The 27,639-nt window shown below is 49.1% G+C and overlaps 14 protein-coding genes across 14 annotated transcripts; 6 read left to right on the plus strand and 8 right to left on the minus strand.

Annotated features, from left to right (window-relative positions):
- Positions 1 to 71: 71 nt before the first annotated feature.
- Positions 72 to 1,736, minus strand: BU24DRAFT_463592 (uncharacterized protein; the record flags this gene model as incomplete). Its single annotated transcript, XM_033532140.1, has 3 exons — positions 72 to 1,135; positions 1,196 to 1,579; positions 1,628 to 1,736. 3 exons carry the CDS (start codon positions 1,734 to 1,736, stop codon positions 72 to 74), a joined length of 1,557 nt encoding a protein of 518 aa, XP_033383187.1.
- A 397-nt stretch (positions 1,737 to 2,133) lies between these two features.
- On the minus strand, positions 2,134 to 3,568 carry BU24DRAFT_348826 (PEBP-like protein; the record flags this gene model as incomplete). Its single annotated transcript, XM_033523580.1, has 2 exons — positions 2,134 to 2,879; positions 2,938 to 3,568. 2 exons carry the CDS (start codon positions 3,566 to 3,568, stop codon positions 2,134 to 2,136), a joined length of 1,377 nt encoding a protein of 458 aa, XP_033383188.1.
- A 195-nt stretch (positions 3,569 to 3,763) lies between these two features.
- On the plus strand, positions 3,764 to 5,531 carry BU24DRAFT_423759 (ribosomal protein L4). The gene is made up of 2 exons (XM_033528336.1): positions 3,764 to 3,905; positions 3,955 to 5,531. The coding sequence occupies exons 1-2, from the start codon at positions 3,822 to 3,824 to the stop codon at positions 5,431 to 5,433; spliced, it is 1,563 nt and encodes a 520-aa protein (XP_033383189.1). The 5' UTR covers positions 3,764 to 3,821; the 3' UTR covers positions 5,434 to 5,531.
- A 157-nt stretch (positions 5,532 to 5,688) lies between these two features.
- BU24DRAFT_410552 (uncharacterized protein) lies at positions 5,689 to 6,677 on the minus strand (the record flags this gene model as incomplete). The annotated part of the gene is made up of 3 exons (XM_033525996.1): positions 5,689 to 6,421; positions 6,534 to 6,607; positions 6,657 to 6,677. The coding sequence occupies 3 exons, from the start codon at positions 6,675 to 6,677 to the stop codon at positions 5,689 to 5,691; spliced, it is 828 nt and encodes a 275-aa protein (XP_033383190.1).
- BU24DRAFT_423760 (glutamyl-tRNA synthetase) lies at positions 6,638 to 8,580 on the plus strand. The gene has a single exon (XM_033528337.1). The coding sequence runs from the start codon at positions 6,854 to 6,856 to the stop codon at positions 8,483 to 8,485; it is 1,632 nt and encodes a 543-aa protein (XP_033383191.1). The 5' UTR covers positions 6,638 to 6,853; the 3' UTR covers positions 8,486 to 8,580.
- Positions 8,581 to 9,093: 513 nt separating this feature from the next.
- Positions 9,094 to 10,369, minus strand: BU24DRAFT_451790 (COP9 signalosome complex subunit 5; the record flags this gene model as incomplete). Its single annotated transcript, XM_033531142.1, has 2 exons — positions 10,212 to 10,369; positions 9,094 to 10,142 (listed from the first exon to the last, which is right to left on the minus strand). The coding sequence occupies exons 1-2, from the start codon at positions 10,234 to 10,236 to the stop codon at positions 9,094 to 9,096; spliced, it is 1,074 nt and encodes a 357-aa protein (XP_033383192.1). The 5' UTR covers positions 10,237 to 10,369.
- A 332-nt stretch (positions 10,370 to 10,701) lies between these two features.
- BU24DRAFT_423762 (autophagy protein 16) lies at positions 10,702 to 11,876 on the minus strand. The gene is made up of 2 exons (XM_033528338.1): positions 11,591 to 11,876; positions 10,702 to 11,525 (listed from the first exon to the last, which is right to left on the minus strand). Exons 1-2 carry the CDS (start codon positions 11,673 to 11,675, stop codon positions 10,954 to 10,956), a joined length of 657 nt encoding a protein of 218 aa, XP_033383193.1. The 5' UTR covers positions 11,676 to 11,876; the 3' UTR covers positions 10,702 to 10,953.
- Positions 11,877 to 12,022: 146 nt separating this feature from the next.
- Positions 12,023 to 14,178, plus strand: BU24DRAFT_442087 (uncharacterized protein). The gene is made up of 5 exons (XM_033530501.1): positions 12,023 to 12,210; positions 12,266 to 12,295; positions 12,346 to 12,404; positions 12,468 to 12,933; positions 12,990 to 14,178. Coding segments are annotated over exons 1-5 (1,302 nt in total). The 5' UTR covers positions 12,023 to 12,209; the 3' UTR covers positions 13,736 to 14,178.
- Positions 14,179 to 14,196: 18 nt separating this feature from the next.
- On the plus strand, positions 14,197 to 15,320 carry BU24DRAFT_423764 (uncharacterized protein). Its single transcript, XM_033528339.1, has one exon. The coding sequence runs from the start codon at positions 14,279 to 14,281 to the stop codon at positions 15,104 to 15,106; it is 828 nt and encodes a 275-aa protein (XP_033383195.1). The 5' UTR covers positions 14,197 to 14,278; the 3' UTR covers positions 15,107 to 15,320.
- Positions 15,321 to 15,813: 493 nt separating this feature from the next.
- BU24DRAFT_371659 (Clavaminate synthase-like protein) lies at positions 15,814 to 17,413 on the plus strand. The gene is made up of 3 exons (XM_033524472.1): positions 15,814 to 16,224; positions 16,322 to 16,943; positions 17,004 to 17,413. Exons 1-3 carry the CDS (start codon positions 16,171 to 16,173, stop codon positions 17,363 to 17,365), a joined length of 1,038 nt encoding a protein of 345 aa, XP_033383196.1. The 5' UTR covers positions 15,814 to 16,170; the 3' UTR covers positions 17,366 to 17,413.
- A 354-nt stretch (positions 17,414 to 17,767) lies between these two features.
- On the minus strand, positions 17,768 to 20,831 carry BU24DRAFT_423765 (uncharacterized protein). Its single transcript, XM_033528340.1, has 8 exons — positions 20,684 to 20,831; positions 20,532 to 20,626; positions 20,428 to 20,482; positions 20,192 to 20,365; positions 20,108 to 20,140; positions 19,486 to 20,011; positions 18,350 to 19,434; positions 17,768 to 18,298 (listed from the first exon to the last, which is right to left on the minus strand). Exons 1-8 carry the CDS (start codon positions 20,777 to 20,779, stop codon positions 17,837 to 17,839), a joined length of 2,526 nt encoding a protein of 841 aa, XP_033383197.1. The 5' UTR covers positions 20,780 to 20,831; the 3' UTR covers positions 17,768 to 17,836.
- A 143-nt stretch (positions 20,832 to 20,974) lies between these two features.
- On the plus strand, positions 20,975 to 24,183 carry BU24DRAFT_371665 (uncharacterized protein). Its single transcript, XM_033524473.1, has 3 exons — positions 20,975 to 21,540; positions 21,601 to 23,387; positions 23,437 to 24,183. The coding sequence occupies exons 1-3, from the start codon at positions 21,168 to 21,170 to the stop codon at positions 24,019 to 24,021; spliced, it is 2,745 nt and encodes a 914-aa protein (XP_033383198.1). The 5' UTR covers positions 20,975 to 21,167; the 3' UTR covers positions 24,022 to 24,183.
- Positions 24,149 to 25,005, minus strand: BU24DRAFT_451796 (replication factor A protein 3). Its single transcript, XM_033531143.1, has 3 exons — positions 24,670 to 25,005; positions 24,482 to 24,584; positions 24,149 to 24,380 (listed from the first exon to the last, which is right to left on the minus strand). The coding sequence occupies exons 1-3, from the start codon at positions 24,817 to 24,819 to the stop codon at positions 24,310 to 24,312; spliced, it is 324 nt and encodes a 107-aa protein (XP_033383199.1). The 5' UTR covers positions 24,820 to 25,005; the 3' UTR covers positions 24,149 to 24,309.
- A 205-nt stretch (positions 25,006 to 25,210) lies between these two features.
- Positions 25,211 to 27,182, minus strand: BU24DRAFT_371668 (cytochrome P450). Its single transcript, XM_033524474.1, has 3 exons — positions 27,018 to 27,182; positions 26,761 to 26,948; positions 25,211 to 26,707 (listed from the first exon to the last, which is right to left on the minus strand). Exons 1-3 carry the CDS (start codon positions 27,105 to 27,107, stop codon positions 25,465 to 25,467), a joined length of 1,521 nt encoding a protein of 506 aa, XP_033383200.1. The 5' UTR covers positions 27,108 to 27,182; the 3' UTR covers positions 25,211 to 25,464.
- Positions 27,183 to 27,639: the final 457 nt, after the last annotated feature.

The raw sequence follows: 27,639 nt of genomic DNA on the forward strand, positions 1-27,639 counted from the left end.
ATGCAGGAGCTATATGACCCCCGCATCTATTACCGACATCCTAGAGTGTTCTTGCTTCTATTCATCCTGTTCTAACATTCACCACCCTCTCTGCTTAATAAGTCCCATCCGACAACCTTCCAAACCTCTTCCATGAACCAGTCTTCAACACCCGTGTTCGTTGGAATAGAGTCCTTAGGATACCTCCCGGGCCTGGCAGGCTTTCGTAAGATGTCCAGTAGCTCGTTGTCATCTCCCTCGCCGAACATGCAGTGAATGAGCGTTCGCTGCAGTCGCTCTCTTACTCGGGGGTATAGAGGGGTTCTAGAGGTTGATGATACCGATGGCCTACTGCCAGCACTCCGAGCCTGATTGGACACATTGCGTGTACTAGCCGCTGATCTTGGGTTCATATAAAGTGGCGCAAGAGCCATGGCTCGCTTCAGCAATGTGACCAACGGGCGAACTTCCGTCTGAAAGGCGAGTCGTTCTACCTTGACGTCTTGTGTTGTATTGCGAGCATTTCTACTCGTACTCTCCCAACGTACTATGTCAGTTTCGATCAGCCGAGCCCGCTGGGCCCCAAACGTGGAAAAGAAGAGAAGGTCTCCGACGCGTTTGACGACTAAGAACAGCCAGCCCTCAAAAATCTCCCGTTCCACGGTATCGTTCTTATCAAGACTCGACAGCAAGTTGTATAGGAAATGGGATGTTGGATTCGGAAGACTGCCGCTGTCCCGCAATGGTTTCGCCCCAGACTGACCTACTCTGCCGGTTTGACCTGCCACCTCCGCCATTCCTAATCTTTTAGCCTTCTCAGCGATCTGATCAAGCAAAGAACGGTACATCCTAAGACACTCGTAGACAACAGAAGCAAGTAAAGTTTTGTCAAGGGCAGAACGGACTTTCCGGAACGCAGTGAGGACCATATTAAAAGCTCGTGAACATGCCACAACGGTCTGGATATGCGATGCTTCTGGTACCATGTCTTCGTTTCCATTACTTGAGGCCGGCCTAGTATGCGGGGTGGAGATTTGGCACGTCCCAATGGAGCGGACGATGTGTATCAACTGTAGGCAGATGGTTTCAGGATCTTCACTGTGTTGCTTGCGTAGCCTATGTAACCGCGATACAGACTCAGTGAGAATTTCAGCAACTGGAAATGTGATCAGCAGATTGTTGGTGGTCTATACATGGATTGAATGGTGTATCTCACAGCTGTGATCGTGGGCAGGGCTTTGCGGTCTGTCTCCGTCTACATGGTACGATTCCATATTTTCCGGCGGGCCCGCAAAAGATCTCGTAGTATCGCCCTTCGAGGATGTCATCGATTGCGATCGTGGAAGGACCTTTTGTTTGCGTTGTACCTGTCCGGTTTGGGAGGAAGGAGCACCATCGACGCTGGAATTCGATAACAAACCAGTTGGGCGGTTATTATCTTGCATGACCTCCATTCTCTTCTCAAGATTCGCGACTCGAGCATCCAGAATTTCGCATCTGTCCTTCCAGTAGGCTATACAGTCGAAGAACCGTTGGCGGCGAACACCCACTGCGTTCCCCCGGGCAACTTTGAGATGAGCACGTAGACGTAGGATATACTCTGCCGAACATCAGCTTTGAGTAGACGAGTGACTTAGTTTAAGCGGACCTCGTGGCGTAGTGTCATCAGGTTTCGTTTCCAATACCGCAACTGCCAGGGCTATCCTCAAACGAAACGAACAATCGCTCGACCAGCCAACAGCAACATCTGGCACCATACTTGTAGTTGAGGATCACCTCAAGAAAGGCCTAGGGCAGATTTTTCGTGATTCAAGGAGCCAGATCTGGGGTTCGCGATACAGACGAGTCATAGTGGAGTGGTTGGTGGGTGCGGTTGTGAACTTGGAAGGCACGCCTCCATAAGTCCACGGACCCACAAAGGCCAGATTCCTCGCTACAGGTAGCACGGCACGACAGGAATACATAGAGGATATATATAGGTAGGTACCGAAGTGAGTTCTGACGAGGAAGGGTAGATCATACGAGGGCCGTCTATCAACAGAAGGTGATCATATAAATTTTACAGTGCCAAGATAGGGCTTCTTATACACGGGTAGAATTACATACGAAGGTCGCCAATTCCATCATCGCGCGCATTTCCTTCTAGCTTCTAGTTTATCGCATGCGCTCAGTTCTCTTCTTGTATGGCAATGGCTCAACCCTCTTCCTCTTAAACTCGATATTGATTTGGTCGTCAAGGCCTGCCCTTTGCATCACGCCTGCCATATTTTCATCCCACTTAGTGCGGAACAGCGTGGCACCGATAGGCTTCAGTTGAAATCTATCAATAAAGCTGCGCAGAATGAATCCATCCCTCTTTGTTTTCGCAATTGACTGAGTGTCCACAGGCTTTGCCTCATTTTGCTCGAGAACGAAAACAACAAGGCGATGATACGGTGCACCTTTGTGTGCCCAAGGTGCCACCCACGGCAGTGCAATACTCCTTGCCGCTTCATCGGTGATCTTGTTGTCTTGGTGTTGAATCCTAGTGAATGGTACTGAGGTCTGCGTTGGCGAAATGGGAATATTAGCGGCGGCGAAGTGGCACCTGTACGAGAAACCATCCTTATCTGCAACTGGAACATCCGCATCTACAACAACCACAGTGATGAGTTTCTCGCCAGGTTCAAATGACTGGACGTTGAGCCGGGGCAGGCTTTCGCTTGTGATCGAATCCACGTACTCCCCGGGCGCAATGGTCTTTCGACCAAAAGCAATGTCAACGTCAGCTGTGGGGACCAGGGCAGGCACCAGATCAGGGACAATGTTGAACTGCGTCAGACGCTGCTCAAGCACAAGTCTTTTGTATTTTCGCCACTTTTGATCAGCGAGGTAACGATAGATTGGTTTATTCATATCTCCTGTGCTATGATCAGTCTTGTTCGGGTAAAGCGTCTTTTTGGAGAGGTTGTAGTTTACCTTGACCATCCTCGAACTTCTTCTTTACTATTGGGTCGTTGATATCGGCCAAGATAATGAGCTCTTCAAGACGATTCCGCATACTCCTCAACCTAGCTTCCTTCGCCTGAGCTCCGCCACTGACTGATGGATCCTGAGACAGTAAATTACTGATTCTCAAACTTTGCGTCTGAATTTGCTCCAGCTTCTCGCGCCTATCATCTAGCAAAATCTTTCTAGCCTCTTGAAAGCACTGATACGGCAGCTGCTCGAATGGTATTTCGGGAGTCTTGTTGATGTTCGATCGCCGAAGGGCAGCTCGGCGACGGCGGGAGCCTACAGGCTGGATGCCTTCTCTTCGAATGAGACGACGCTCATCGCGCTTGTTCTCAACGAGTTTGGGATCGAGTGTACCCCATTGCTGCATGAACTCAGGTTTCGAATTTTGCGATGCGGTAGTGGAGGGCACTGGCGTTGACGATAGAGGCGGAGGAGCGTTCGCATCGCGGATGATCTCTTTCTGATCTTGGGTAGATGCTGAAATAGAGAAGAGACGTGTTGTTGAACCATGCAATCCGTTGGTGGTGGTTACGGGCCGGACGCATCTTAGGCATGCATTGAGCTGCCACAATGCCGGTTTGACGGATACCATTGTATTCAATCGGTAGACCAAAATGGTCCTGGTGCTTTTCGTGCGCGAAAATACCAGCCCTGGTCGCAGAGACTATGTAGGAACGGTGGGTGTAGATCGTTGTAGGAGTTGGAGTGCACACAAAATCAATTAGACTCGTCCAGCCTGCCAAGCCTCAAAAAAGTTTCCGACCTCCGCCCCAAGCTCCGCGATCCAACTCTGGAGACGACCAAGAAGCTGCATTGTCCCGCCATTCATGACAATTCTACCGGCAATGGCTTCCGCGAGGTTATTGTTACCAGTGAGGTCCACTGGTTCCCCGTGGAGCTGCATGCCATCGCACAAGGGCATCAATTCCGTACGTTGTCTCTCGCCTTCCAGACCGTCACACTCTAACATTCCTGCAGAAACCGCTCACAGCAACATTTTCGCGAACTATATCAACTTCGCCATCACCGCTTGCATCCGTATCTACTACCAGCTCGACTAAATCAGAAACTTTTGTTCCCCTAACGCCGTTCGGACAGCAGACCGTCCACGCTACCATACATCATTTTCCCTCGCTCGAACCACTGCACCTTGAAGAGTACCCAGCAAACCACCTAAACCTTCCCACAAGACGCGACATCCTACATCGAGCAGTAATTTTTGAGGGCGATGCCTCGCGGCGAGGTACTGCATCTACAAAATGGCGGGACGAGGTGCGAGGCTCATCGCGCAAGGTGCGGCCCCAAAAGGGAACCGGCGCCGCTCGATTGGGCGATAGAAGAAGTCCCATGTTGAAGGGTGGTGGTGTAGCATTTGGTCCAAAGCCTCGTGACTTCTCTACGGAGCTACAGAAAAAGGTCTACGATCTCGCTTTTCGAACCGCTCTTTCGTACCGCTTCCGGAGAGGCGAACTCATCATAGTAGATAACGCCTTAGAGCTGGAGAGTCCATCCTCTGAACTACTCAAGGCAATCTTCAATGCTCATGGCTGGTGGGGAAAGTCAAGCGGAAGCAGCCTTCTGATCACAGTCAAGGACCGCCCACTTCTCGAGATGACCCTTGCCCAGACACCTTTGAAGGGTCAAGCACTCCTATGGGACGAAGTAGACGTGAAGGACCTGCTTGGTCAGGGAAGAGTGGTCATAGAGAAAGGGGCCTTGCAGATGCTCTTGCTCAAACATCAGGATGACCTCCCGAAGCAACCGCGCTCGCCTGCAAGTACATTGAATCGTGTGACTGAAGAGTTACCGGAAGTTCTGGGATGGTCGGAATTCAGCAGACTCGAAGTCGCTGCTCTGGAAGAGGAGCCAGAAGAGCAACTACGATTAAAAAGCCGGCTGTACCATGCTGTAGCAGACAAGAGACAAACGCAAGCTGCAACCAAGCCAGAACCCGAGGCCACGAGACTCCATCTGTCATCATTAGAAGCGCGTGAGGAAGCATACAAGGCACAAGCCGAAGCTATAACCGAGCATTTTGATCTCAAGCGCCAAAGTTCTGAGAAAGAAAAGCTTGCTGGACTGAAGGATGCCAATGGCCCTGAATATCTCCAGTTATTGAGGGAATCGAGTTTCTTAGATGCATTGGCCATGCATCATCAGACGAAAAAGATGTCCTACGAAGCGAAAGCTGCATTCACACGGGGAGATGCATTGGATCTGCGAGGCGACGGAGCATCAGCGTACAGTTGGCGAGAATATGCTGAGGTACTTAAAGCGGAGGCAGATGATCTACGGACCGAGATTGAGAACACCCTCACTGGTGCTGACATGAGCTCCGCGACGGACGAGGAGCTTAAAAAGTTCAAGAGCCTCCTGGCGTACACACAACGGAAGAAGACTGGGTATGCTTTATCCCAGGAAAATGCCTCTGGTGAAGGAGAGCAAGTGTCTGTATAAGCACAGGCGCCGTTATAGGGCCGCCTGGGCAGAGTTATGTACAACTATGTAGTATATTTGACCTGTTTCATGTCTCTGGCAGGATCTGATCTAGCCGAATACTGCAATACTGCTGCATTCTGTCGTGACTTTTGCAGACCGAAAAGAGCTCCCTCACCCTCTTTGGCGACAGACGACAGAACCATCCTTATCAACGATACGTACGTACCCACTTGCGGCCTAAGAGCCTTCCTGAAGGCTACACAGTTGTGTCACCTATTGCTTTCCCTTGTCCTTTGACTCCAATCTCTTTCCTTCAAAGACGAGTGTCATGACCCCACCAAGGACTCCTTCGGGCTCCTTGGATTGTGCTGCTCCCTTGACTTCCGCCACAGCGTCGCGTATGCTAGTGACTACCTTCTTGCACTCCTCTATCGTCGCTGCTCGGCCTCTTCTCTTTGGACCTAACAAGAGTTCCACCTTTCTTCCATCTCGAAGAAACCCTTTCATCTTTTCAAGCCGATGTTTGAGGTCACCACCCGCGATTGCCCAATTGAGCTCTAAGTTTTTTGCGCTCGGCCCACTGCTCTGACCTGTGTCTCTCCGCCTCTCAGCATCCAACTTCTTCTGCTGTCGTGCGCGAAGATCGATCTTGGAAATAATCTTGCAGGTCGGGATGGCCGATTCGTCATTTTCCGAACCTGCTCCTTGGACAAGAAGTAGATGGTTCTGTACACGGTCGTATGAAACCTGGTCGCGTGGAAAGTTGTGGTGAAAGTTGCCGTCCAGGTCGACTAAGTTTATGTAAGGCGCAGTGATTGCGTTATCGATGGTATAGGTGTCGGAGAGCGCATGTCGCCGCACTGGTTTCTTATACACTATGGTGCGGAGGATGGTCCTTGGCTTGAGGACATTCTGGGATAACAACGGCGGGGGTGCGACGAATACCCGGTACAGTGCTCGTGAGGTGCTAGAGAGGTGGAGGGGAGACATCCCGTATGTAGTCTTCCTGAAGTGGGATTGAAGAAGAAGTAGACACCACAATGCTCTAATGAACGCTTGGTCTGATCTCTGGGTACCTATCTTATGTGCTTCAGAGTTCATGTGTTGCGCTCGCTCACTGGACTTCGAGCTTTTTGGAGGAGCTTGGACCAACCTTTCCGATCCTCCGACCTCCGACATCAGCCCAGTCAGTCTGCAAAGATATTTTATCTCTCTCTACCGAGTACAGAATAACGACCTACTGTGTATAGTTTACCGATCATTGTCTCGAAAATGAGAGCCAGCTAATGTTCAGATAACTACCTAATCTTTACGGGCACGTTATTTTTATCTGATGGATTCCGTGCAATCCTGTGTTTCCTAAACTTTCTATTCGATATTCGCAGAGTTTCATGCATAGAAGTCGGAAGCAATCCACCAATCTTTACAAAACAAAACAATGCCTGCAACACCGCTCTCTCTGGCGTGGCCCTCATTCAGGCCATACACCTGCACATCGTGTCTGTTACGTCTCTCGAGAGTATCCAGGCGCTCTCACGCTTCCTCTGCACCGATAATTGGATCGCGACCCAAGAAGTCGAAAGCATCACTTCCCGACGTCCCAGCCCGAACACGCTTCGCACCATCACCGACTGGTTTCCTCCACCTAGGCTCTCTCCGAACGGCACTATTCAATTACCTCCTCGCACGCCGCACGGGCGGCCAATTTTTACTCCGAATCGAGGATACAGATCAAAAACGAACAGTCCCAGGCGCTGAAGCGCGACTGCTGGAAGATTTACGGTGGGCTGGATTGGAATGGGATGAGGGCCCCGAAGTTGGAGGCCCCCACGGGTCATATCGTCAATCCGAGAGGAGCTCCTTGTATCGTACCCACGCGCACGATCTTCTACAGTCCGGGCATGCATATCGATGTTTCTGCACTCCAGAACGCCTCCGTACCCTTGCGGAACATCGCCACGGCTTGGGTCTCGCCACTGATTACGATAGAACCTGCGCCAACATTCCCAGGGAGGAATCCGACGATCGTGCGCACCGCGGGGAGAAACATGTCATTCGATTGCTCGCTTCCACAACATATCCTGCCTATCAAGACATAGTTTATGGCGCCTTCAAACCTCTGAAACCACGCCTTCAGGGTGATAACAGCTTCGAGGACCCGATCCTCCTGAAGTCGGATGGATTGCCAACATATCACCTTGCTAACGTCGTGGACGACCATCATATGCAGATCACACATGTAATCCGAGGTTCAGAGTGGATGCCTTCCACGCCCAAACATATTGCCATGTACGATGCATTCGGCTGGGCCCCTCCACAATTCGCGCACGTTGGTTTACTAGTTGACGAACATGGTAACAAGTTGAGTAAACGTAACTTCGACACCGATATCCAGGCATTCAAAGATATGGAGATATTTCCCGAGACATTGACCAATTTCGCGGCTCTTTTAGGATGGAGCCACCAAGGAAGAAGCGATGTCATGGATTTGAACAAGCTAGTCGAGAAATTTACGCTGAAGTTCACCAAGGGAAACACAACGGTCACCTTTGGTAAATTACAGTTCCTACAAAGAAAGCATGCAGCGGTGCGTGCGTTGGCTGGTGGTGAGGGCCGACAGGATATGGTGCAGAATGTCCTCTCCCTACTCCAAGACCCGGAAGGTCCCTATCAAGACTGGCAATCGCACATAAGCGGGTCGCCATCAACATTCGTTGAGCAGATTATTCAATCAGATGGAGAGAACTATACGAACGCAAATGAATTTGTGCACCGGAACTCATTCATGTTCAAAAGGCTGCGGCAAACTCCAAACTCAATACACGATAAAGACATTGCGTTTAGAGTGAAGGCATTGGGGGATACAAAGTCATGGTCTAGAGAGGAACTGATGCAAAAGGTTCGCGAAATCATCGATGATAGACCTGAGGGTAGGAAAGGGTCAAAAGACGTCTATCATTACTTGAGGAGCGCTCTCACAGATCGAGAAGATGGAATGCGGATCTACGACGTAATGATGATCCTTGGCCGAAAGGAGACCCTGGCAAGATTAGGAATAGAGGAATCATAGAACCGAAAGGCGTAGTTTAGACACCCAGGTGTACAGTACTCGTACTGTTGACGTGTTTGTTTTGAAGTTCGCAATAAACCATGAAGATATATTTCCTACGATCCTTGAAGACTGATACCATTCTGGCCTTGTCCCAACTTAGAAACGATAGCCGCGGGGATTTTCATTCAGGCAGTTGACTGATCAGTCTGGAAGGCATCGATCCAGAGAGTTTATTGATTAACAATCGAACGTGTCACTTCGAAGACATTATTGTGATCTATCTGAGAACGCTGAATCAGATACTATGGTTTGTACCTATTATTATCTTGGCTCTGATAGATGGAAAGTCCATGCTGAGAAGGATTTGCACTTCTCTCTGATCCCGTCGACAGCATCTGCCATCCGGCAACTACACAGGTAAAGGTTTGCGAAAGAATCTTGCAGTGGTGGCTATATTGCGGAACCGCCCGTCAGCCTCATGATTGCAGTAACTCCATGCCTGCGAAATTGTATTGGACCAGTCGCTAATAAGACCTCAAATGTCCCAAAACGCCAGAGATTATGCACCTCGTTCTGTCCCTGCAATGCTTGGTCTTACATTCCGGTTGACCCAGCACAAAAATCGATCAGCTCTTCATTTCCACCTCTGTTGAGGGGACAGAAATGTTGTCGTCCTTCAGCTCAAACACCTGATGCTTCACTTTGGCGGCGAGGAGACCCATTTCCTCTTCTCTAGAGATCTTTCCTCCCGCCCCTCCTAGCTTAGCTAATTGTCCACCTTTCGAATCGCCAAGACTTCCTTTGTGATACCTTTTGATGTTGTTGTTTTCCTGATGAAGCTTGCTAGCGAGGTCACGGATCTGTTTCGTGCCGTAGTCGCGGTTGGAAAAGAGGGGAGATGCCGATAAGGTGCCAACCCAGTATTTGTTCCACAAAGCCTCCAATAATTTGGTGTCAAGGGAGGATTTGTAATGGGAAACGTCGAGGGAATAGTAGTGGTTTGCATGTGCTCCGAAATCCTCGATCTTGCCCAACGGTATCGTCTGCAAACCATCTTCACCTACACCGGCCGAAGCGCTTTGAGACTTGTCTTTTTCCTTGACATACTCCTCAGAGTACGTTCTAAACGCGCCGATTTCGACCTTTCCAGCAGAGACAGTGCGATCTGGATCTATGACCACGGCAACGAATGGGTCCTGGAACATCTGCTGTGTCTTTTGAGTGTTGACGTCAATCCCACTTAGCCAGCATCCATAACCAGGGTGTGAGTGGTACCAGCCAACAGCGTTCTCCATCTGACCCTGCTCACGCGCCTGGTGTAAGAACTCCACCATGTACTCATTTGCTTCGTCCTGGGCATTGACGCGAGTCTCGGTCCCTTCCACGGGCAATCGGAAGGCGTCAGTGACAACGAATGTATTTGCTTCAATCTTCCCGAGCATCAAGCCCATTACTTCGAGAGATCCACCGGAGCGTGCATGCATGACCATCTTGAGCAGTGCGACTGCAGAGATACGGACAGAGGTGAAATGGTGCGGGTCGGTGCGCCATGGCCGGGCGTTGTTGATGGCCCTTTGGGAATCGGCAGAATAGGAATAGAGGGCATCTCGGGTTGGGTCGACGAGTTGTATAGAGTTTTCTAGCTCTGGAATTCCGTTAGTGAGTGATTGTGCATCTGTAGGTAGGTAGGTAGGTGTGGAGGAATTGATCGTGGTAGACTGAGGGCGGCGAGCATTCAACGTACCCCATGTCTTCATGGAGGTTTCCATGATTGTCAGCGGTTTATGCGTGCGAAGTTGGAATGAGGCCAAATGGACGGTCGAGAGAAGAGTAGATAAAGTATTGGTATGGGTAGGTAGGTAGGTAGGTAGGTACCTTGTAGGTAGCTACCAGTCTTAGTAAAGATGTCAGAGCTACGGACAGGCAACTTCATGGGGGGATGGTGGGGCGGGGGAGGGCGGGGCACCAAGGCACGCGGAGGCGAGGCGAGGCGAGGCGAGGCACAGGCAAGGTACCTTTATAGACTTTATGTACCCTCAAGCACCAACGTAATAGTTTTGAGGTAGGTACGGTAGGTGAATCACTACCTAGGTCCTCCGTACACAGTAGAACTTTGGAGCGGGTAAGCAATTCTCTTTTGATGAGCCAAAGGGCAATTCCGCAGGCAACAGCAAGCAAGCAACAGCAGCGACCTCTACATACTAAGTTTACCTCTTTTCTGTACATCATGAAGATAAGTGCCATGAGGTCAGGTACTTTGGTTCATGCTATGAATACCTAGATACCTATCGAGTATTGTATCAATTTTTAGATTTAGTAACGGCAGATCCATCAGTCAGGTACATGCACGTTAGACGATATATGATTCACCTCTGTGTCTATCTAGGTATTTATGAGATGCCTGTCTCGTTCTGGGAGATGAATGAGCACAGTCCGTAAATGTCGTGGCTGACTGGCTGCAATGTATGTACGCTCGTAATTCACGCTCACCGGCCTTTCCTACCTTCCATTTCTTTATCCATTTTCTCGTTCATTGAATGCGCTTCTGCCTCCATCTTGGCCATCCATCTCCGTGTCAACTCTTCGTTCTCCAGTCTCAGCTTCTCCTTCTCCTGTTCTGCCATATTCAGCTGTAAATTCATTGCCACCATCTCATCCTGAACCTCCTCGACAAATCTGCCTTTTCCCCGCAACTCATCCGCACGGTCTTTGACTTTCTGTTCCAAGTATTCCTTCGTCTTCTCCAATTGAGCAATGCGCTTCTTCTGCTCGGTCGCCGCTAATCTCAAACCCTCGAGTTCCACGCCCTGATCCGATACTTTGGTTTCTAAATCATTGCGTAGTTTCTGCGTTTGTGCCAATTCAGCACGGATCTGAGTAACCTCTCCCGAGGATGGTGTCGAGAACGTCGCGTCAGGTGCCGTGGCATCTAAGGGTCCATACGACTGCTTTTTTGAACTAGTGGGTCTGAGAGGTAAGCTGGAGATGGGTACGGATCCCCCAGCAGACGAGACTGATGGGTACGTGGAAGCTGCCGACCGATCGGCGAATCGAGTAACTAGATTGTACTGATTGAGCGAACTATACACTATTGGCAGAGTATGGCCTTAGCACACTACGTACAGATTTGAATGTAGTGCGCGTGTGACTGCTCGCGGGCATCGCGAGCTTCAAGAGCTGACAAGTACTCTACAGATGGGGTACTCATGGTGGGTGGTCGAATGGATGAGATTGTGCACGGTGCTCTGGGACTGTGTTGTTGAATACTGACATGATATGGCAACGAAACAGTGCCTTATGTAGCTATGCCAGATGTCGGCTCATTGGGAAGAGGTATGGTAACAAATGAGGACCGTTTGACGAAGGAGTGCGAGGAGGTGAAAGGAGGGAAGTTGAGAGTGAATTCACACGTCGATGCATCGACGAAACCCGGCAGTCGGGTGGAGGCCCCTCCGGATCACAAATTAGGCGCGCACCCAACCAACAAGCGCGCGCATGCATAATTAGGTAGTTTCTTAGTGGAGGCGGACGAAGTCCCGCTGCCTGTAGAATAATCATTTTCCCATCTCCCATATCGTACACATTTCACAGCAAACTCTGATTCTATCCAACAACACGAGGCCAACGGACGCTCGAATTGTTTCGTTTCAAGAACTCCCACACTCCATCCACACGGCTCAGGCTTAGCAGCATCTGCACCTAATTTTCTTTGGTATCGGAAAGCAGACTAGAGTTTGACAAGAGTAAGTTGACTCTCTTCTGAAGAGGAACTTCCACTAATCAAAGTCACCATTTCAGTGAATGACGTTGATGACATTGACCTCTATGGTATGTTCATACGGTTCATGAACCATTCGATGACATCCTAATCTTCACAGAGGTCCTCGGGATTACCAGCGGGGCAAGCAAGGCAGAGATTAAGAAGGCATATCACAAGGTGCGTCCTACCAGATGGCTCGCGATACCATAGAGTAAACCCCTCTGACACACGATATGACAGGCCGCTCTATCACATCACCCAGACAAGGTTGTGGAGGAAGAGCGCGTAGAAGCTGAAATTCGATTCAAATCCGCGAAGCAAGCGTACGAAATTCTCTATGATGACGAGAAACGACACCTCTACGATACCCACGGCATGGCAGCATTCGATCCCAGTAGAGGCGGCGGTATGGGAGAGGGACCTGACATTGATGACATATTTGCTTCCATGTTTGGAGGTATGGGCTTCGGTGGTGGCATGCCAGGCATGGGAGGCATGGGTGGTATGCCTGGCGGGCCCGGGCCCAGGAACGTTCCAAGAAAAGGCCGAAGCGTAGAACAGGAATATCAAGTCACCCTTGAGGAGTTGTACAAGGGCAAGACAACAAAGTTCTCGAACACGAAAAACGTTGTTTGTCAAACATGTAAAGGGTCAGGAGGCAAGCCCGGCGCAAAACCTCACGATTGCAGCGTATGCAACGGTAGAGGTATGTTCTCGCTCTCTTCAGGTTTCGGACCTTCGAACCCTGCTAACAATACAAAGGCGCAAAAGCTGTTTTGCGACAAGTAGGTCCGGGCCTTGTGACACAAGAAACCGTTACATGCTCCACTTGCTCGGGCTCGGGGAAGCTGTTCAAGGAGAAGGAACGCTGCAAGAAATGCAAAGGGAAGAAGGTCAATGAAGCCAAGAATGTTCTTGAGCTCTACATCCCTAGGGGCGCGCGGCAAGGCGACCGCATCGTCCTCGCCGGAGAAGCCGACCAGCTCCCAGATCAAGAACCCGGCGATATCATCTTCACTCTCGAAGAAGCACCGCATGACGTCTTCGAGCGGGCAGGCGCAGATCTGAGAGCAGAGCTGAAGGTCACGCTAGTGGAAGCCCTCGTGGGCTTCAATAGGGTCATATTAACGCACCTTGACGGACGCGGCATCCAATTGCACGTTGAACAGCCAAATGGGAAAGTCCTGCGACCAGGAGACGTGCTCAAGGTTCCGGGTGAAGGCATGCCCATGAAAAAGAGTGATGCGAAGGGCGATCTCTATCTCGTTGTCGACGTGGAGTTTCCCGAAGATGGATGGCTGAAAAACGACGAAGCCATCCAGAAGATCAAAGATGCTCTTCCGGCTACCACCATACCCGAGGACAAGCCTGACGATGTCGAGGAGGTCGAATTCGAATTCGGCGCTGACATGGACGATTTTGGCGCTGGTAGTGGCGATCCACGCGCAGGCAATGAATGGGAAGATGATGATGATGAACAGGGAGGTCCTCAATGTGCTACCCAATAATCGGCCGAATGACATTGTTTCTCATCGAGGGCGTTCAATGCGATTGCATCTCTTTTTGGGTAGCCTCCTATCCCATTGGAAGATAAATAGCATAGCGAAATGGGTTTGCGTCGTGATGAGGGCGTCGCAGTCTAGTCCGGTGTCTGATGTTCGTATGGACTGGCATTTGGTCCCACCTGTGTAGGCTAATAATTTTGGCCACGGAAGAAGTCAATCGTGTTATTCAATGGAGATGATTTGGGCAAATGTATCTGGAAGACATCTAAGAGCCGGCGAGATGATAGAAGTCATGGCTCCTCCGGCGAGTACGTTCGTAGATCATTGTGGCACTTTTTATTGCGTAGGGTACAAGAAACAGTATAGGTATATACTTAGTTAGATTGTGGTGCTATGGTGGAGATCTGGCCAATGACCTCAACGTTATGAATCATAGATCATCTGTGCACACTATGTCCACCCACCTCGTAGTTGTTGAAAAGCTCGCATCCCTCCACTCTTTACCGGTCTCAACCTTTTCGCAACGCACAAGACCGACATAAGACAATGTTGAAGCTAATCCCACATACCGTGGATATTCTGATTCTGGGTGCTGGGTGGACGTCCACATTTCTAATCAATCATCTCGAAGCAGAGGGCATCACGCATGCGGAGACAACAACAAGTGGCAGGGAGGGAACCATACCATTCAAGTTCGATTCAGATTCGCATGATTTGGTGCCCTATCAACGACTGCCCCAAGCGCGGACGGTTCTGATCACCTTTCCGCTGATCGGACGCGGTGCATCCACACGCCTGTGCGAGCTGTATCAAAAAACGCATGGTGCAATAGAACATCACTGGATTCAATTAGGTTCGACGGGTATTTTCAACCAGGGTACAGGGTGGATTTCCGAGGAATCAGATTACGACAGCGCCAACGCACGGGCAGTAGCCGAAGACGAACTTCGCACTGCCTTTAACGGCTGCGTGCTCAACCTCGCAGGCCTCTACGGTCACGATAGAAAGCCTTCCAACTGGTTGGGTCGTGTAGCAAAGTCAAAGGATGATGTCCGGGCGAAGAAGGCAGTTCATTTCATCCATGGGGAGGATGTGGCGAGGGCAATCAGCGCAACCCATCGAAACTTTACGCCTGCAAAGAGATGGCTCATCACGGATATGAGGGTGTACGACTGGTGGGATTTGATCCTGAGTTTCAGCTCTGCGGCGAGTGAAGGGCAAGAATCGGAGTACGCAACCTGGATTGCAGAGTTAATGGAAGAGCATGACATCAAGGCATTACCGAGGGACACCAACGGACTCGGCAGAAGATTGGATTCGAGGAGATTTTGGAAGACAATGAATTTGTGGCCGGAACATGCAAGATTAGCTTAATCAAATAATTCTCGTCAGTAGAGAAAAAGGGTTATGTGCCCGGGCTATGAGAGGGTGTGTGTGTAACTACAGAGGGTTGGCACGTCGGGCTGACCCCATGCTACTCGCAGTATTTATGCCTACAACAGTGTCTTAGCGAGGTTTATTGCAAGCAGTTAAGATTGTTTACTGGCTACAGTACATTTTTAAGTAGACACTTTAGGTATAGAAGATACATGAAGTTAGCAGGTGGCCAGCCCGACGTGCCAACCCTCTGTACATGTTACATGTACATAACCACGAGATTCCTGATTTAGGTATTCAGGTACCGGGATAGTTTCGATATGTCTATCTCAAGCAGGAATATTGGGCCCATAGCTTCTATCATTCTATCATGCAGTGTATTGTATTCTAAGGTAGGTCCATGTACACATACGTACTTGATTTGTACCAAATTGGTAGGTAGGTAGGTACTAGGTACCTAGGTAACCAAAGATGTTATCACCGCCGTAGCCGCCCAAGTTACGAGGTATAATTTCTACATATCGACATACCTGACTACTCCGTACCTTAGATTGCTATTCGTGATACCCACTCTGTCCAGGTAGATCGGAAGATAACCTATTTGTGGACGTGATCCTGTCATGTGATGCTCAATTCCCCCGCTCATTGACATGACATACTGCCCTTATCGCTTATCTTATCAGGATGCTGCACCCGATGCCTGACTACCTCGTGCCATGCGCATTGCATGTCTTCCCTTACTTGTTCAGCCTTGAATCAAAAGTACCCAGGTGGAGCTCGTTTTTGAGTTGCCATTGCAATTACTGGTGCATTTATTCGTCTGGCCTGACCTGATCTGGCCTGACCTGGCTAAAACGTCTCCGAATAATCATTGCAGTTTCCCCTCCTCTTGAAAGTGGGAAGTCATCACTTACTACTTCGTACACTCACGCTGCATTCAGTCGATTCATCTTCCCTAAGCCTCTACAACTCTGATTCGAATCTACGCCATCTCCTTCAGTCGTTATCGTGATTTCCATTATACACGCACTGTGATCTACTAGTTGTCAACACTTGGCAGAATGTCAGCAATACATATCGACAAGGCGGTCGCAAAGGATGATCTGGAAATCCCGGTATGTACTTGTGTCCATATCTATTGGTGCCGGCAGATCTCATATCTCAAATGAATCAGTTCACTATTTTATATACATATATGTTGATACCTATTAGCTTATTGACTTTTCTCTATTCCTGTCTGGGGATACAGCAACGAAACAAGCCACGGCCCAGGCAGTCTTGGAGGGGTTCCAGAAATCAGGCTTCATTTACTTGAAAGGCCATGGCATTTCTCCTACCACAATCTCGAACGTTTTTTCTCATTCGGCCAAATTCTTTGCACGTCCACAGCAGCAAAAGGACGCCCTGGCTTGGTATTCTCCCGAGGCAAATCGTGGATACACCGCCCAAGGCCGCGAGAAGGTAACAGATCTAGAAGAAATTGACGACGTTGCTAAGCTTCGGACTTCCATTCCGGATTTGAAAGAGTCCCTTGAGATTGGCCGCGAGGGGGAGGCAGGTATGCCCAACATGTGGCCGTCTGTCGATGGCGATGAAGAAGCGAAGACCTTCAAGGAGGTCATGGTAGGGTTTCACGAGACATGCAAGGGCCTACATATGGAACTCATGCGTGCAATCGCAATTGGCATGGGTATAGAGGAGAATTGGTTCGATTTATACACCGACGTTGGTGATAATACGTTGCGTTTACTCCATTATCCTGGTGTCAGCAAGTCCGTGTTCAAAAGGGAAGATGGTCAGCTCCAGGTAAGGGCGGGCGAGCATAGTGATTACGGTACGTTAACTTCGTTGCAAGTCGAGACTTGAGGTTGTTCAATGCCATTAATTTCTTTAGGCTCTATAACCCTTCTGTTCCAAGATGCTCGCGGCGGTCTCCAGGTCCGCTCGCCTCGTGGGACATTCGTCGATGCGGAACCTATTCCAGGCACCATTGTCATCAACGCAGGCGATCTACTTGCTCGCTGGTCCAACGATACAATCAAATCAACGAAGCATCGTGTTGTTGAGCCTCCGCCCCAAATGAGGGAAGACCAATCGAGTTTCTACCCTCCACGGTACTCTGTAGCATACTTCTGCAATCCAAATTTTGAGCGTATAATTGAAGCTATTCCTGGTACATACGAGGAATCAGGAAAGAAGTACGGTGCAATCAAAAGTGGGGATTACTTGGTAAGGAGATTGACTGCAACGTATTGATAGGATGATGTAGTTGGGCTTGCATTCTCAAAATCAGTTTCATTTGAGCTCCTTATCTGCTACGTGAATCCTGCTGCTTGTGAACAAATATCTCTTTCATTGCCCATAGAATTCCAACTCCCATGGATCTTTTCATGCGCAGATTTTGTTTTCAATCCAATTCTGCCTAGAACAAACAGCGTCGCGACCATGACTTCCGTCGAACGGTAGGTAATCACGATGACTCTACAAAAAGGGATAATGGGCACAGGGGACCAATGTCTGCACTAAACCGGCATTAGGATCACTGATGCATGAACCAAGCACAACAATACCCTGGGATCGCTTTTAAAGATGTTCATGGACCCAGAGGTCCAAGCCGTCGAATTGGCACGTTCACTGGCTTCTGGTAATTTTGTTTGAGTAAAAAAAATCGTTCATTTCCAATAGGGTGAGGTTTATGTCGCCTCCCTATTGAAATACCACTGTCCACTACTTTCTTTTCTTTGCCAATCTCTTCTCGGCCCGAACGTCCTTCTTCAAACGGGGATCGACCATCTTGTACTTGCCCTTGGTTCCTTTTGGTCTTCCTTTGATACCATTGTTCCCGCCTTTAGCCACAACGACTGTCACTTTTTGCTTTGGCTTCTTCTTTGCCGCCCTGCTCATCAATCTAGCAATGCTCTGTGCCTTGTCTTTTTCGGTCATTCCTTCCTCATCTGCCAATAGAGCACTCTTCTTCTTCAGCTTTTCTAAGCGCTGTGCTGCCTTAAACTTCTTCCTCGCTTTCGCTTCTCGGACCTTCTTTATGGGACGTGCATTGAGAGCACGCATCTTCTCCTTTATGGCCGCCGCAGCCTGTGCACTAATAGGACGTTGAAGCTTGGAATGCTTGTTTTCGTCATCAAGGAACCAATCCGGCAGACCATCGACATCACGATGAGAATATCGGTTCTTTCGAGATCGTTAGCTCAAGCGACTACGGACGTCGGAAAAAGTACTTACGAAAGAATCATCAAGCAAGTCATGCTTGGTCCTTTTCCCAGTCGCTAGCTCATGTGCCAGGGTCATTGCTTGCTCAGTAATGATATCGATGTCTGGTCGACCATTCTTCATCGGCACATCATCTCGCTCCCAAGCTGACTCGTCGTGCTTGACCTCCTCGATATCGTCTCCTGCGTCATCGTCTGCCCACTCATGTGATTCATCGGAATCAGAAGAAATACCGGGACTCGTCGCTGGGTCCTCTGACTCCATGCTCACAGTTTTGTGGGACTGTGAAGTTGCCAATTCCTTATCTGCAACATCGATACCACTGTCCGCATTCTCATCATCTTCGTCATCTTCGTCATCTTCCTCGTCCATGCCGTCAAGACCGTCGATGCCTTTGAAAACATCCTGATTGAAAAATCGTGAGGCGCGTACGGTTAGGCCATCTTGGGATGGGTTGGCGAAGTCCATGATAAGTCTATTTGTGGTTTCTTCGTCTCCACTGATGGAACTGGCGTCATCTTCAACAAGATCCCCATCACTGTTTTGCTCCTTATCCTCATCAGAAAACCCATGCCACTCGCCATCGTCATCCTGTTTACGGGCTCGCTTTGCACGATACTTGGCGTCTCTGGCAGACCTATTTTCGACATAGTCGTTGTACATGTTATCCAGTTCGCGATCAAGCCGGTCCTCCTCGTCATCGCTGGACGCATCGCTATCGTCATCTGTCGAATCATCTACTTTGGGTTGCTCGGTATAGGTAGTCATCCGGCCACGACCGAACTTGTCCAGCGCGCCTGCTTGATCAACTTTCTTGAGATCAAAGATGGAATCCTCGCCATTTGGACCAGATTGTTCAAGTCCGATGTCCATAGGTGCCGATATACCCAATTGCATGCGTATGATCTCCTTCTGCTTGCGCTCGTTGGCTGCCCGCCTGTCCTTTCGCTTTCTTCTCGATTCTTGCTCTTTCAATCTCTCCATCTCTTCCTGGATCTTGAGCTCCTCATCCATTGACTCGATCTCGGCCACCTCCTCGTTTTCGGCGGCGTCCTCTTCCGTTTTCTTCTTTGTAGAGAAGCCAAATATCTCTCGAACTGTTATGTGTCAACAAAATGAGCGCATATAACATTGTTGTGGTAACTCACCTCTCAACCTCCACTTCAACAACCGTTTGAAATCCGATCTTCCGAGTACCTTCAGATCGGCACAGCAATCCCGTATCTCTTGGGTTGTTTCCGGAAGCTTCGCAATTGTTGCAATAGCAATATCCCCGTTTGGCTTTTGGTCGAACGACAATTTGTTCATCGTACCAAGCATATCAATTGGATCGGCCGTTTGAATAAACTCACTCACAGGCGCCTCCTTGAATTGTGTCCAATCGCCCTCTTCGTATCCTTCCCTCTTTCTCTTCTTCACTTCAGGATTGAAAACCTTTGCCTCATTATTTGGTGCTGGCGCTGCAAGTTCCGCGAAAACGTGTCTAGCATCAAGGAACTTGGGGTCAAGGTGTTTGGGCGCTTTGAAGCCTCTGGCAACGACGAATATCTCTGCCGAGACGTTTCTAGAAGAAGGTGGTTTCGTAGCTTCGACTTTGGCGAATAGTTGGTTGAAAACCCAGAGCAAGGAATTATAATCTTTGGATCGGAAAACTTTCGTAACAAATGTACCACCCTACTCAAATCCAATCAGCAACCTTCCAATCAAACTGAGAATACGCGAAGTGTAGATGTGCACTGAGTTCGTAAACATTATAGGGCGAATACTGACCTCTCTCAAGAATTCCACAGCCAATTTGAGCGACTACGGTGACTGTTAGTTGCGATTTCAAGATCGACGAGCTGAGTTACCGACTTGAAGAACGAGCTCAGCCTGGCTAAAAGCATCATGAACCCAAGACGCGCCAACATTTGGGGCGCCATCGTGTAATACCACATCCGCCTTCAGTGTCTTTATGTGTTGTCTTATCATTTGTCGACAGCTCGCGGTTGTGATATCGTTCTGGAAGGTTATACAGCGTGGGATTGGCTAGAAGAGTAACGTTAGACACGGCTCCAAAATGCATCGACAGTAGGAGTCTCGGGACATACTTTAATGGGCGCTAGATCGACTCCAATAATGAGAGAATTAGGAGGCATCACCTCACTGCGAAAATCTTAGCAAGCCATTGAGAAAAGACTGCGGAGGGCGCTACCTTGCCACTTGACACCATGATCCAGGCGCAGCACAAAGATCGATAACGACTTTGCATCTATGGTCTAAGAAATTGTACTTCTTGTTAAGTTGAATCTATTTGTGGAGGTTTAATTAGCAACTGGTTCCAGTTGGTTGATCCGATTGACAAACCAGCTTGAAGGCGGCTCGAGCCCTATAGCCTTTCTCTTTAGCCAGCTTGTACCATTTGTCCAAGCGACCTTTTCCATGCTTCTTCTGGATAGCCATTGCGCCTTGTTGTTGTTACCCGTAAATGGGCTGTTGGTACGCAGGAGAGTGTCTTAAGCACGGAATGTCTTGCGCTGGATTTTTTTTTGAGTAGGTTCCGTCGCGGCTTCTTAGCGCCGGGTCGAGTCCTAGTCCAGATTCGGTTAGAACTGCACTTGCGGCCGGAGAGCATACAGTACAACGTCATCCACCATAGTTTATCGTAACTGCCTATCCACGACCTACTATTTGTGTACATAGACATCCTGATCTTACCGGATACACTACGCTATCTAGAATTTGTTTTATTAAAGGCGCGACACATATACTTTTTAGTTTTGAGCTCATATTCTGCCGTGCTCCAACGCTCCAGGCTACTCCAGCACTACTCTAGCTCGCCCTCGCTGGCATGCGCTCTCGCAAGAAGTCAAAAACACACCATCGTCACACGAACGGTGAGACCAATGATGATATCTCGATAGGACTCGATCATTCTGTCACTGACGGATCTTCACCCAACGCGACCGGTTCTGCTTCCCTAACAACCCCAACCTCCGACCTCTCACTCGTCTCGAATACCGCGGGTGCAACTGACGCACAAGTCTCGGGCAAGAAATCAAGACGAAGCTGGCTTGGGGAAGGTGGAAGCTGGCGATCAAAGGCACCGGCAATAGTGAAGACTGCACGAGAAAGTATCGGCGTTACTGGAGGAGCGACAGCGGAGCTGCCAAACGAGACCACTGAACATGCCGAGGTGCCCCGTAAGGATGTCCCAGCTAAGCGTAAGTGTAGCAAGAGCCATACAATTCCCACGTCTATTGCTCAGCTAATGGTTTCCTTAGATGACTCTGCCGACCAGACAAAAGAAGTATCTACAACTAGCGCAGCTCCACATCAGCAGACAAAAGAATCAAACCCCAGCTGCAGTGAACCACCACTCCCTCCATACCCAAGAAACGCGGAAAGAATAACTATATCTAATCCTTTCGCCTGGCGTGGGTGGTGGACTCGTCCAGACAACTATACAGACTCTACAAAAACGGAAAGGGATGAGACGCCGAGTGCAATAACCGATAATGCGCAGAAAGTTCCGCTTCCAGTTACACCATCTGATACAGGCAATGCGCAAGATTTAAAGGAACCCGAAGATGCTACTTCACATTCAGGGTCTCAGATGAGCTCTGGTTACCATGCAAACACGGAACACGCGTCGGCCCAGCAATCCGGGTCTTTGTCCGCCAGTGAAAGAACGGATTCCATCCAACCTCAAGGTGAAGCACCATTGGAAGTGGCCCCGATTCAGAAAAGTTCTGGTAAATCCTGGTTCTGGCTCTGGAGTAATACTCAAAACGGACAGGCTCAGGCATCCACTCAAACAGCACCAACCCACGATTCTCAAGACGTCCAATCTGAGTCAGCTCAGCTTTCCACGTCTCAAGGGGGTGCTGCGGAAAACATGAGCCAAGAACCATTGGGAAGTGCTCTTATGGACGAGGCCAGCTCTCCTGTAGCGCAAAAGCCCTCAGGTTGGGCGTTCTGGTCGCGCGACCGACCAAAAGCTGACCAAAAGTTGGATGAAGGTTCTCGAAAACAAGTAGGTGAGGTAGCAGTCTTTGATACGCCATCGCAATCGCAACCTGAGGCTGCCCAATTCAATGAACATCAAGGAGATCACCACACAGGCTCGCAAAACACATCAAAAGTCCTGTTAAGTCGCACGAGCAGTCAGAAAGCATCCAGAACCTCGAAATCTCAGAACACTGCAGCTAATGTAAAACCGGATGCGCCCGTAACCAATAACGAACATGCTTCTGGAGAGGCACGAGTTTCCCCTACCCACTCCTCTACGCAAGGCTCAACACTTGCAACGCCACCTTCAGCAGGTTCCACGGATGCCAAGTCTCCTGCAAACCTATCAGCGCACCCAGAAAACTTACTCCTTCCTGAGTTTAGCAATACATATCAACTAGTGCAGAAGCCTACTTACTGGCAAATGATTCGTAAATACTTTGTCGGAGGGGAGAAAGCCACTCCCCACCTACACATTAGCCCCGACATACCCAGGATACAGAGAGCCGTTGCCATTGGGGTTCATGGTTACTTTCCAGCTCCAATATTTCAACGAGTCCTAGGCCAGCCTACTGGAACATCGATACGCTTCGCTAATGCTGCCCGCACTGCCATTGAAGACTGGACCAAGTCGCATGGTTACTCGGTAGATATCGAGCAGATCGCGTTGGAGGGCGAGGGTTTCATTGCGGAAAGAGTAAATACATTGTGGAAACTTCTCCTCAATTGGATCGAACACATAAAAACCGCGGATTTCATCTTAATTGCCTGTCACTCACAAGGTGTACCTGTGGCAATCATGCTTGTAGCGAAGCTGATACAATTTGGCTGTGTGAGTGCGGCGAGAATTGGAGTCTGCGCGATGGCAGGTGTCAACATGGGCCCGTTTGCCGATTACAAGACAAAATATTTTGGACCCACCGCTGCAGAACTGTTTGAATTCGGAGACCCTCACAGTCTTGTCAGTCAGATGTATCTTGCTGCGCTTGACGAAGTTTTACGATATGGTGTACGAATTCTCTACGTAGGCAGTATTGACGATCAGCTCGTCTCGTTGGAGGTAAGCCGCTTTGAACGCTCTAGTCGCATGCAATACTCATAGTGACCAGTCATCAACATTCTCGGCCCTCTCACATCCTTACATCTATCGAGCTGTATTCGTCGATGGCCGCATCCATGCTCCTGATTTTCTGACACATCTCGTCGGCTTCACACTGAAGCTACGTAATCTCGGTCTTCCGGACCACGGCCTTATTCGAGAGCTTTCTCCAGCTCTGGCTGGTTCACTTTATGGGGGAGAAGGGCATTCGCGTGTGTATGAAGACCCTCGAGTTTATAAGCTTGCTGTTGAGCACGCATTGGAAACCACGTCCTTGCCCATCAGCCCACAGCAGCCTCGCCCATCGACATCTGGATCATTTGCAGGAATCACCATCCCCATACCAGGCGCCAAAATTGAGACCAAAGGCAAGTACGCGTTGCAGGTGAAGGAATACAAGAGTGTTGGGTCGGGTAGCCAGAATCCATTTTACCTGCCCTGGGCAATGCGTGGGCTACTAGAGGAGGATTTCGTGAGAAATGAATCAGAACAAGAAGTGGAGGAGCTCCTAGCAATGTTCGAGAAATGGCGACCGAGCACCAAACAACTAAAAGATGTCAAATTCAGGCTTGAAGGTGTTCGAAGTAGACTCTAGAAAGTCATATCATTAAAGATACCCGCATCCGGGATGCACTAGTTATTTGAAACCACCCTTAGAAGGGTGCGTTGTCGCAATAGTGGCGCTCATAGACATTCACATTTATGCAGCTGTTCATAAAGTTGTCTGTATGATATCATGAATTCCTTCTTTCATGCTAAAGATAACATTCATACTCCTCTCCGAGGTAGTATTTGCTCTATTCCTACCAAGCGATATGCCTCCTGTACCATACTTCCATTAAGCGTGAACATAGTCATCTTTCAGAGGGAGAGCCTCGGATCTTCAGTCATCGTCATAAAAAATCTCTTTATGTCGATGTGTTGCTTCCACTACTGCATTCGAAGCTTCGAAGTCTGTACAGAGTCAATCATGAGTTATGGGGATCTAACAAGGGACACGGTAACATGTTGACGGCTGAGAATCGATACGAATATATGCTTTAGTGTGCACTTACCTATATTGGGGCCAAAGTCGGTTGCTGCCTGAACCTTGACATTCAGGCCCTGGTCCACTTTACCAATTATTTCGACCGCATGGTTGAGCGCGAGGTGGCAATCCTGCGTGCATAACAGCTTAGTACTTGTTGTCAAAAGGCGTATCAAGACATTTGTCCCTCGATTCACCGGAATTAGAAAGTCATACCCGATTTAAAATGAGATTGATACTGCCGCCAGCATCTACAACGGCGGTCTCGCCACGCAGTTGAACTACACGGCCCAACACCCGTACCAACTTATACTGGAATGCCTCGAGATGTTTCGCAAGGACTCGCGGTGTCTGTGGATGATCCATTGCAACAGTGTCGTGACGTATCGCAATTAGCTGCGATTACGTTGTTATGTGGGCTTATAGGATTGGGACCGAACGTCGTATTCAACGACCGTCTTGGTTCCAGATATGGATCGGTTTGGGCTTTGGAAAGACAGGTCTCCTTCAGATTGGCAGCAGTAAATTGTCGTATGTTGGTTCTCTCGCAATAGCTAAAAAGAGTGCGACAAACAGGCAATCTAAAGTTTGTCGAAAGACAATATATCGGTTGATACCTGTACGTGTTGAAGAAGAAATCTCGAGAGGAAAGTAAACGCGTCACGCGCAACGGGTTTAGGTTGTCGTCTTAATAGGGTTAGTGTGAGACAAGTCGATCTCGGGTGATCACGTGATGCATGATTTGACACAATCTCTTCCGACCTCTCACGAATAGTAAGCTAGAATTTCACACATGCCTAATCTCATATACAACATCATGTCTTGTAATACATCTCATCTTCCCTCCCGTTCTCTCTTTCACAACCTGCGACCAGCTTCCGACCCTCTGGTCATAATGAATCCACAGCCTTCCGCGATGCTGACGGCAGCGCATGTTGAATGGCGCCATATGCTATAGGCTTACACGTCAACTTACAGGTAACTCTTGCATAGTTGTTCGGCTATGCTCCTTTATTGCTTTCTTCTCGTGTAAGAAAGACGCATGTCAGGATCATCGAGACTGAAACAAGTTTCAGGGTCGAATGCCCAAGGCTCTCCGTTCTCCTTGACTAGTTTTAGTTCCCAATCTTTGACCAGCTCTACGATCATAGTCTTGAGCATCAGATCAGCCACGTATTTTCCCACGCACAACCTAGGTCCGAAGCCAAAGCGCCAGTAACAATAGCGTATATCTTTGGCTCGTTTAACGCCTCCTTCCTGCCATCGCTCCGGTCGAAAGGTTGTATTATCAGGGCCCCAAAGTGGATCTCTTACGTTTAGAGCATAAGAATCAACCACGAAATTCGTGCCTGCTGGAAACATGAAGTTACCAACGCGGCGTGGCGTAGGGCATGATTGCGAGATCGAGAATGGGGACGCGGGACGCAGCCGACCTGCCTCAAGGATGATGTTTTGGAGGAAATTATTCTGGGACAGAAGAAATGCGTCTTCTTTCTCGGGCGTGCATTCGTTTCTAATCTCCTCTAGCACTCTGTTCTGTGCCCCTTGATCATTGGCAAGGAAAACTAGATCCCACGCCAGAGCAACTACCGCAACGTCAAGGTTTCCGAAAAGCATTTCATCAAGTGTTTGCAGTAGTGCTTCGCGGGTCATGCTTCCGTCCGCTACAGCCTCATACATTTGTATGATGGGGCCAGGCTGTTTGGCTTGCCCGGACGCGGCTTTCTCGACAGCTTCTCTGTGGGCGTCATCATTCCATTGGCTCCATTCTGACTTGAACTTTTCCAGGATCTGAATATCTGACAAAGGCAAGAATTTGGAGAACCAGAATCGAGTCATCCCGCCAAGAACGATTGCAATGTTGATCTTGTCTCTTGCGGGAATGAAGGCCAGTAGTCGGGTCTGCAGCTCTGGGGATAACTCTCCATATAGAATTCTGGCGAGCGCGTTGAATGGATAGAATCTTAGATCTGTCTTGATATGCAGCTGACCTGACTTCGACGTAGGATCAATCACTCCGGCCAGGTGGTTTCTCGCCTCCTCCTTCACGGTATCAACATGGCTCGCTGTGGAGGTACGCAGAAGCGGTGGCTCTGTAGCACGGCGAATGGATCTCCATACCGACCCGCTGACAAGACCTAAGCAATCACCTATCAAGCGATGTCCCAGGTAGCCAAAATTGTTGCCTATGGCCTTGATATGAGCGTGAGAATCCCTGAAAACAGCCTCAATGTCGGCCGGTCGAGTTACAATACTGCAGTCGTCAGCACCAGATATTGTATGAATTACATGCCTCAACTAACTCACATTTCTCCAGTGAAGCCTGACCATATTCGGTACAGTGGGCCGTACTCTTTCGCCCACTTTGGACTATTCTCACGACCACGAACCAACTTTTCGTAATTACCCTGTCCGTTCGGGAATACGTATGGGTGAGTTGGTAAGGGCTGACCGGTCTCAAAGTCATGGATTGGGTATCGATATACGAGGTAAATCTGATGGCGTGTTAACAGCCTCGTCACGATACTAGAGGGTTTTGCTTGGACCATTAGGGAACAACTTACATCACAAATGCGAGACAAAAAATCTCGCCGCCATATGCAAAGGACGGCTAGAGCTATTGCTGTGTTCACAACGAATATAAACAAATACATGGCTGCTGTTTCGCATCGAATGCACTTGAAGACAATCGCAAGCAATGTTGCAGTGACTTGGGAACACGAGCGATCAGATAAGAAGTGATCAGATAACCTGACTGCGGGGTCTTTTTGAGTACTGCAGAAAATCTCTGATACCATTTAGCGAGCTATTACGTAGTGTCTAATGCATATACGGTTAGAGTCAATCTTATTCTCGCAGGGCCTCCAGCTTCAACGTTCTCCGTATGTACCTCGTAGTGACAAATAGGGATTAGAAATATTAATGCGCAGGTTCGAACCTGGCCCGCATCTCCCACGTTTATTCTCCCTGTAAAAGAAGATTTCCTATTTCGAGGGTGTAAGGTTCAAGTGGACAGACTTGATGCTGGTGTAGGCAGCCAATCCTGCTTCGCCTATCTCTCTTCCAATCCCACTTTGTTCAACGCCACCAAATGGAATCTTTGTTGATCCATACCATATCTGCCTCAATATGGCGTGCTACACGATGCGCACGGGTTTATTTGGTCGTAAAGAGTGCGCTTCCCAA

The sequence above is a fragment of the Aaosphaeria arxii genome (assembly GCF_010015735.1).
Source record: "Aaosphaeria arxii CBS 175.79 unplaced genomic scaffold BU24scaffold_5, whole genome shotgun sequence".
Classification (NCBI taxonomy): Eukaryota; Fungi; Ascomycota; class Dothideomycetes; order Pleosporales; genus Aaosphaeria; species Aaosphaeria arxii.

Excerpts from the sequence above, each read along its gene's own strand:
- BU24DRAFT_423760 (XM_033528337.1), top strand. The coding sequence starts at position 6,854 with ATGCCTGCAACACCGCTCTCTCTGGCGTGGCCCTCATTCAGGCCATAC.
- BU24DRAFT_423765 (XM_033528340.1), bottom strand. The coding sequence starts at position 20,779 with ATGGCTATCCAGAAGAAGCATGGAAAAGGTCGCTTGGACAAATGGTAC. Across the intron at positions 20,483-20,531 it reads TCATGGTGTCAAGTGGCAAG|TGAGGTGATGCCTCCTAATT; the intron begins GTAGCGCCCTCC and ends AGATTTTCGCAG. Across the intron at positions 20,012-20,107 it reads CTGTGGAATTCTTGAGAGAG|GGTGGTACATTTGTTACGAA; the intron begins GTCAGTATTCGC and ends GGATTTGAGTAG.
- BU24DRAFT_451796 (XM_033531143.1), bottom strand. The coding sequence starts at position 24,819 with ATGGATCATCCACAGACACCGCGAGTCCTTGCGAAACATCTCGAGGCA. Across the intron at positions 24,585-24,669 it reads TCAATCTCATTTTAAATCGG|GATTGCCACCTCGCGCTCAA; the intron begins GTATGACTTTCT and ends TTATGCACGCAG. Across the intron at positions 24,381-24,481 it reads CGACTTTGGCCCCAATATAG|ACTTCGAAGCTTCGAATGCA; the intron begins GTAAGTGCACAC and ends GACTCTGTACAG.
- BU24DRAFT_423762 (XM_033528338.1), bottom strand. The coding sequence starts at position 11,675 with ATGAGTACCCCATCTGTAGAGTACTTGTCAGCTCTTGAAGCTCGCGAT. Across the intron at positions 11,526-11,590 it reads CGCGCACTACATTCAAATCT|TTACTCGATTCGCCGATCGG; the intron begins GTACGTAGTGTG and ends AGTACAATCTAG.
- BU24DRAFT_423764 (XM_033528339.1), top strand. The coding sequence starts at position 14,279 with ATGTTGAAGCTAATCCCACATACCGTGGATATTCTGATTCTGGGTGCT.
- BU24DRAFT_442087 (XM_033530501.1), top strand. Across the intron at positions 12,296-12,345 it reads TGATGACATTGACCTCTATG|AGGTCCTCGGGATTACCAGC; the intron begins GTATGTTCATAC and ends TAATCTTCACAG. Across the intron at positions 12,405-12,467 it reads TTAAGAAGGCATATCACAAG|GCCGCTCTATCACATCACCC; the intron begins GTGCGTCCTACC and ends ACGATATGACAG.
- BU24DRAFT_371659 (XM_033524472.1), top strand. The coding sequence starts at position 16,171 with ATGTCAGCAATACATATCGACAAGGCGGTCGCAAAGGATGATCTGGAA. Across the intron at positions 16,225-16,321 it reads AGGATGATCTGGAAATCCCG|CTTATTGACTTTTCTCTATT; the intron begins GTATGTACTTGT and ends GATACCTATTAG. Across the intron at positions 16,944-17,003 it reads GGGCGAGCATAGTGATTACG|GCTCTATAACCCTTCTGTTC; the intron begins GTACGTTAACTT and ends TAATTTCTTTAG.
- BU24DRAFT_371668 (XM_033524474.1), bottom strand. The coding sequence starts at position 27,107 with ATGTATTTGTTTATATTCGTTGTGAACACAGCAATAGCTCTAGCCGTC. Across the intron at positions 26,949-27,017 it reads TTTTGTCTCGCATTTGTGAT|ATTTACCTCGTATATCGATA; the intron begins GTAAGTTGTTCC and ends ACACGCCATCAG. Across the intron at positions 26,708-26,760 it reads TCAGGCTTCACTGGAGAAAT|TATTGTAACTCGACCGGCCG; the intron begins GTGAGTTAGTTG and ends TGACGACTGCAG.
- BU24DRAFT_371665 (XM_033524473.1), top strand. The coding sequence starts at position 21,168 with ATGCGCTCTCGCAAGAAGTCAAAAACACACCATCGTCACACGAACGGT. Across the intron at positions 21,541-21,600 it reads TAAGGATGTCCCAGCTAAGC|ATGACTCTGCCGACCAGACA; the intron begins GTAAGTGTAGCA and ends TGGTTTCCTTAG. Across the intron at positions 23,388-23,436 it reads ATCAGCTCGTCTCGTTGGAG|TCATCAACATTCTCGGCCCT; the intron begins GTAAGCCGCTTT and ends CATAGTGACCAG.
- BU24DRAFT_423759 (XM_033528336.1), top strand. The coding sequence starts at position 3,822 with ATGGCTTCCGCGAGGTTATTGTTACCAGTGAGGTCCACTGGTTCCCCG. Across the intron at positions 3,906-3,954 it reads CGCACAAGGGCATCAATTCC|AAACCGCTCACAGCAACATT; the intron begins GTACGTTGTCTC and ends ACATTCCTGCAG.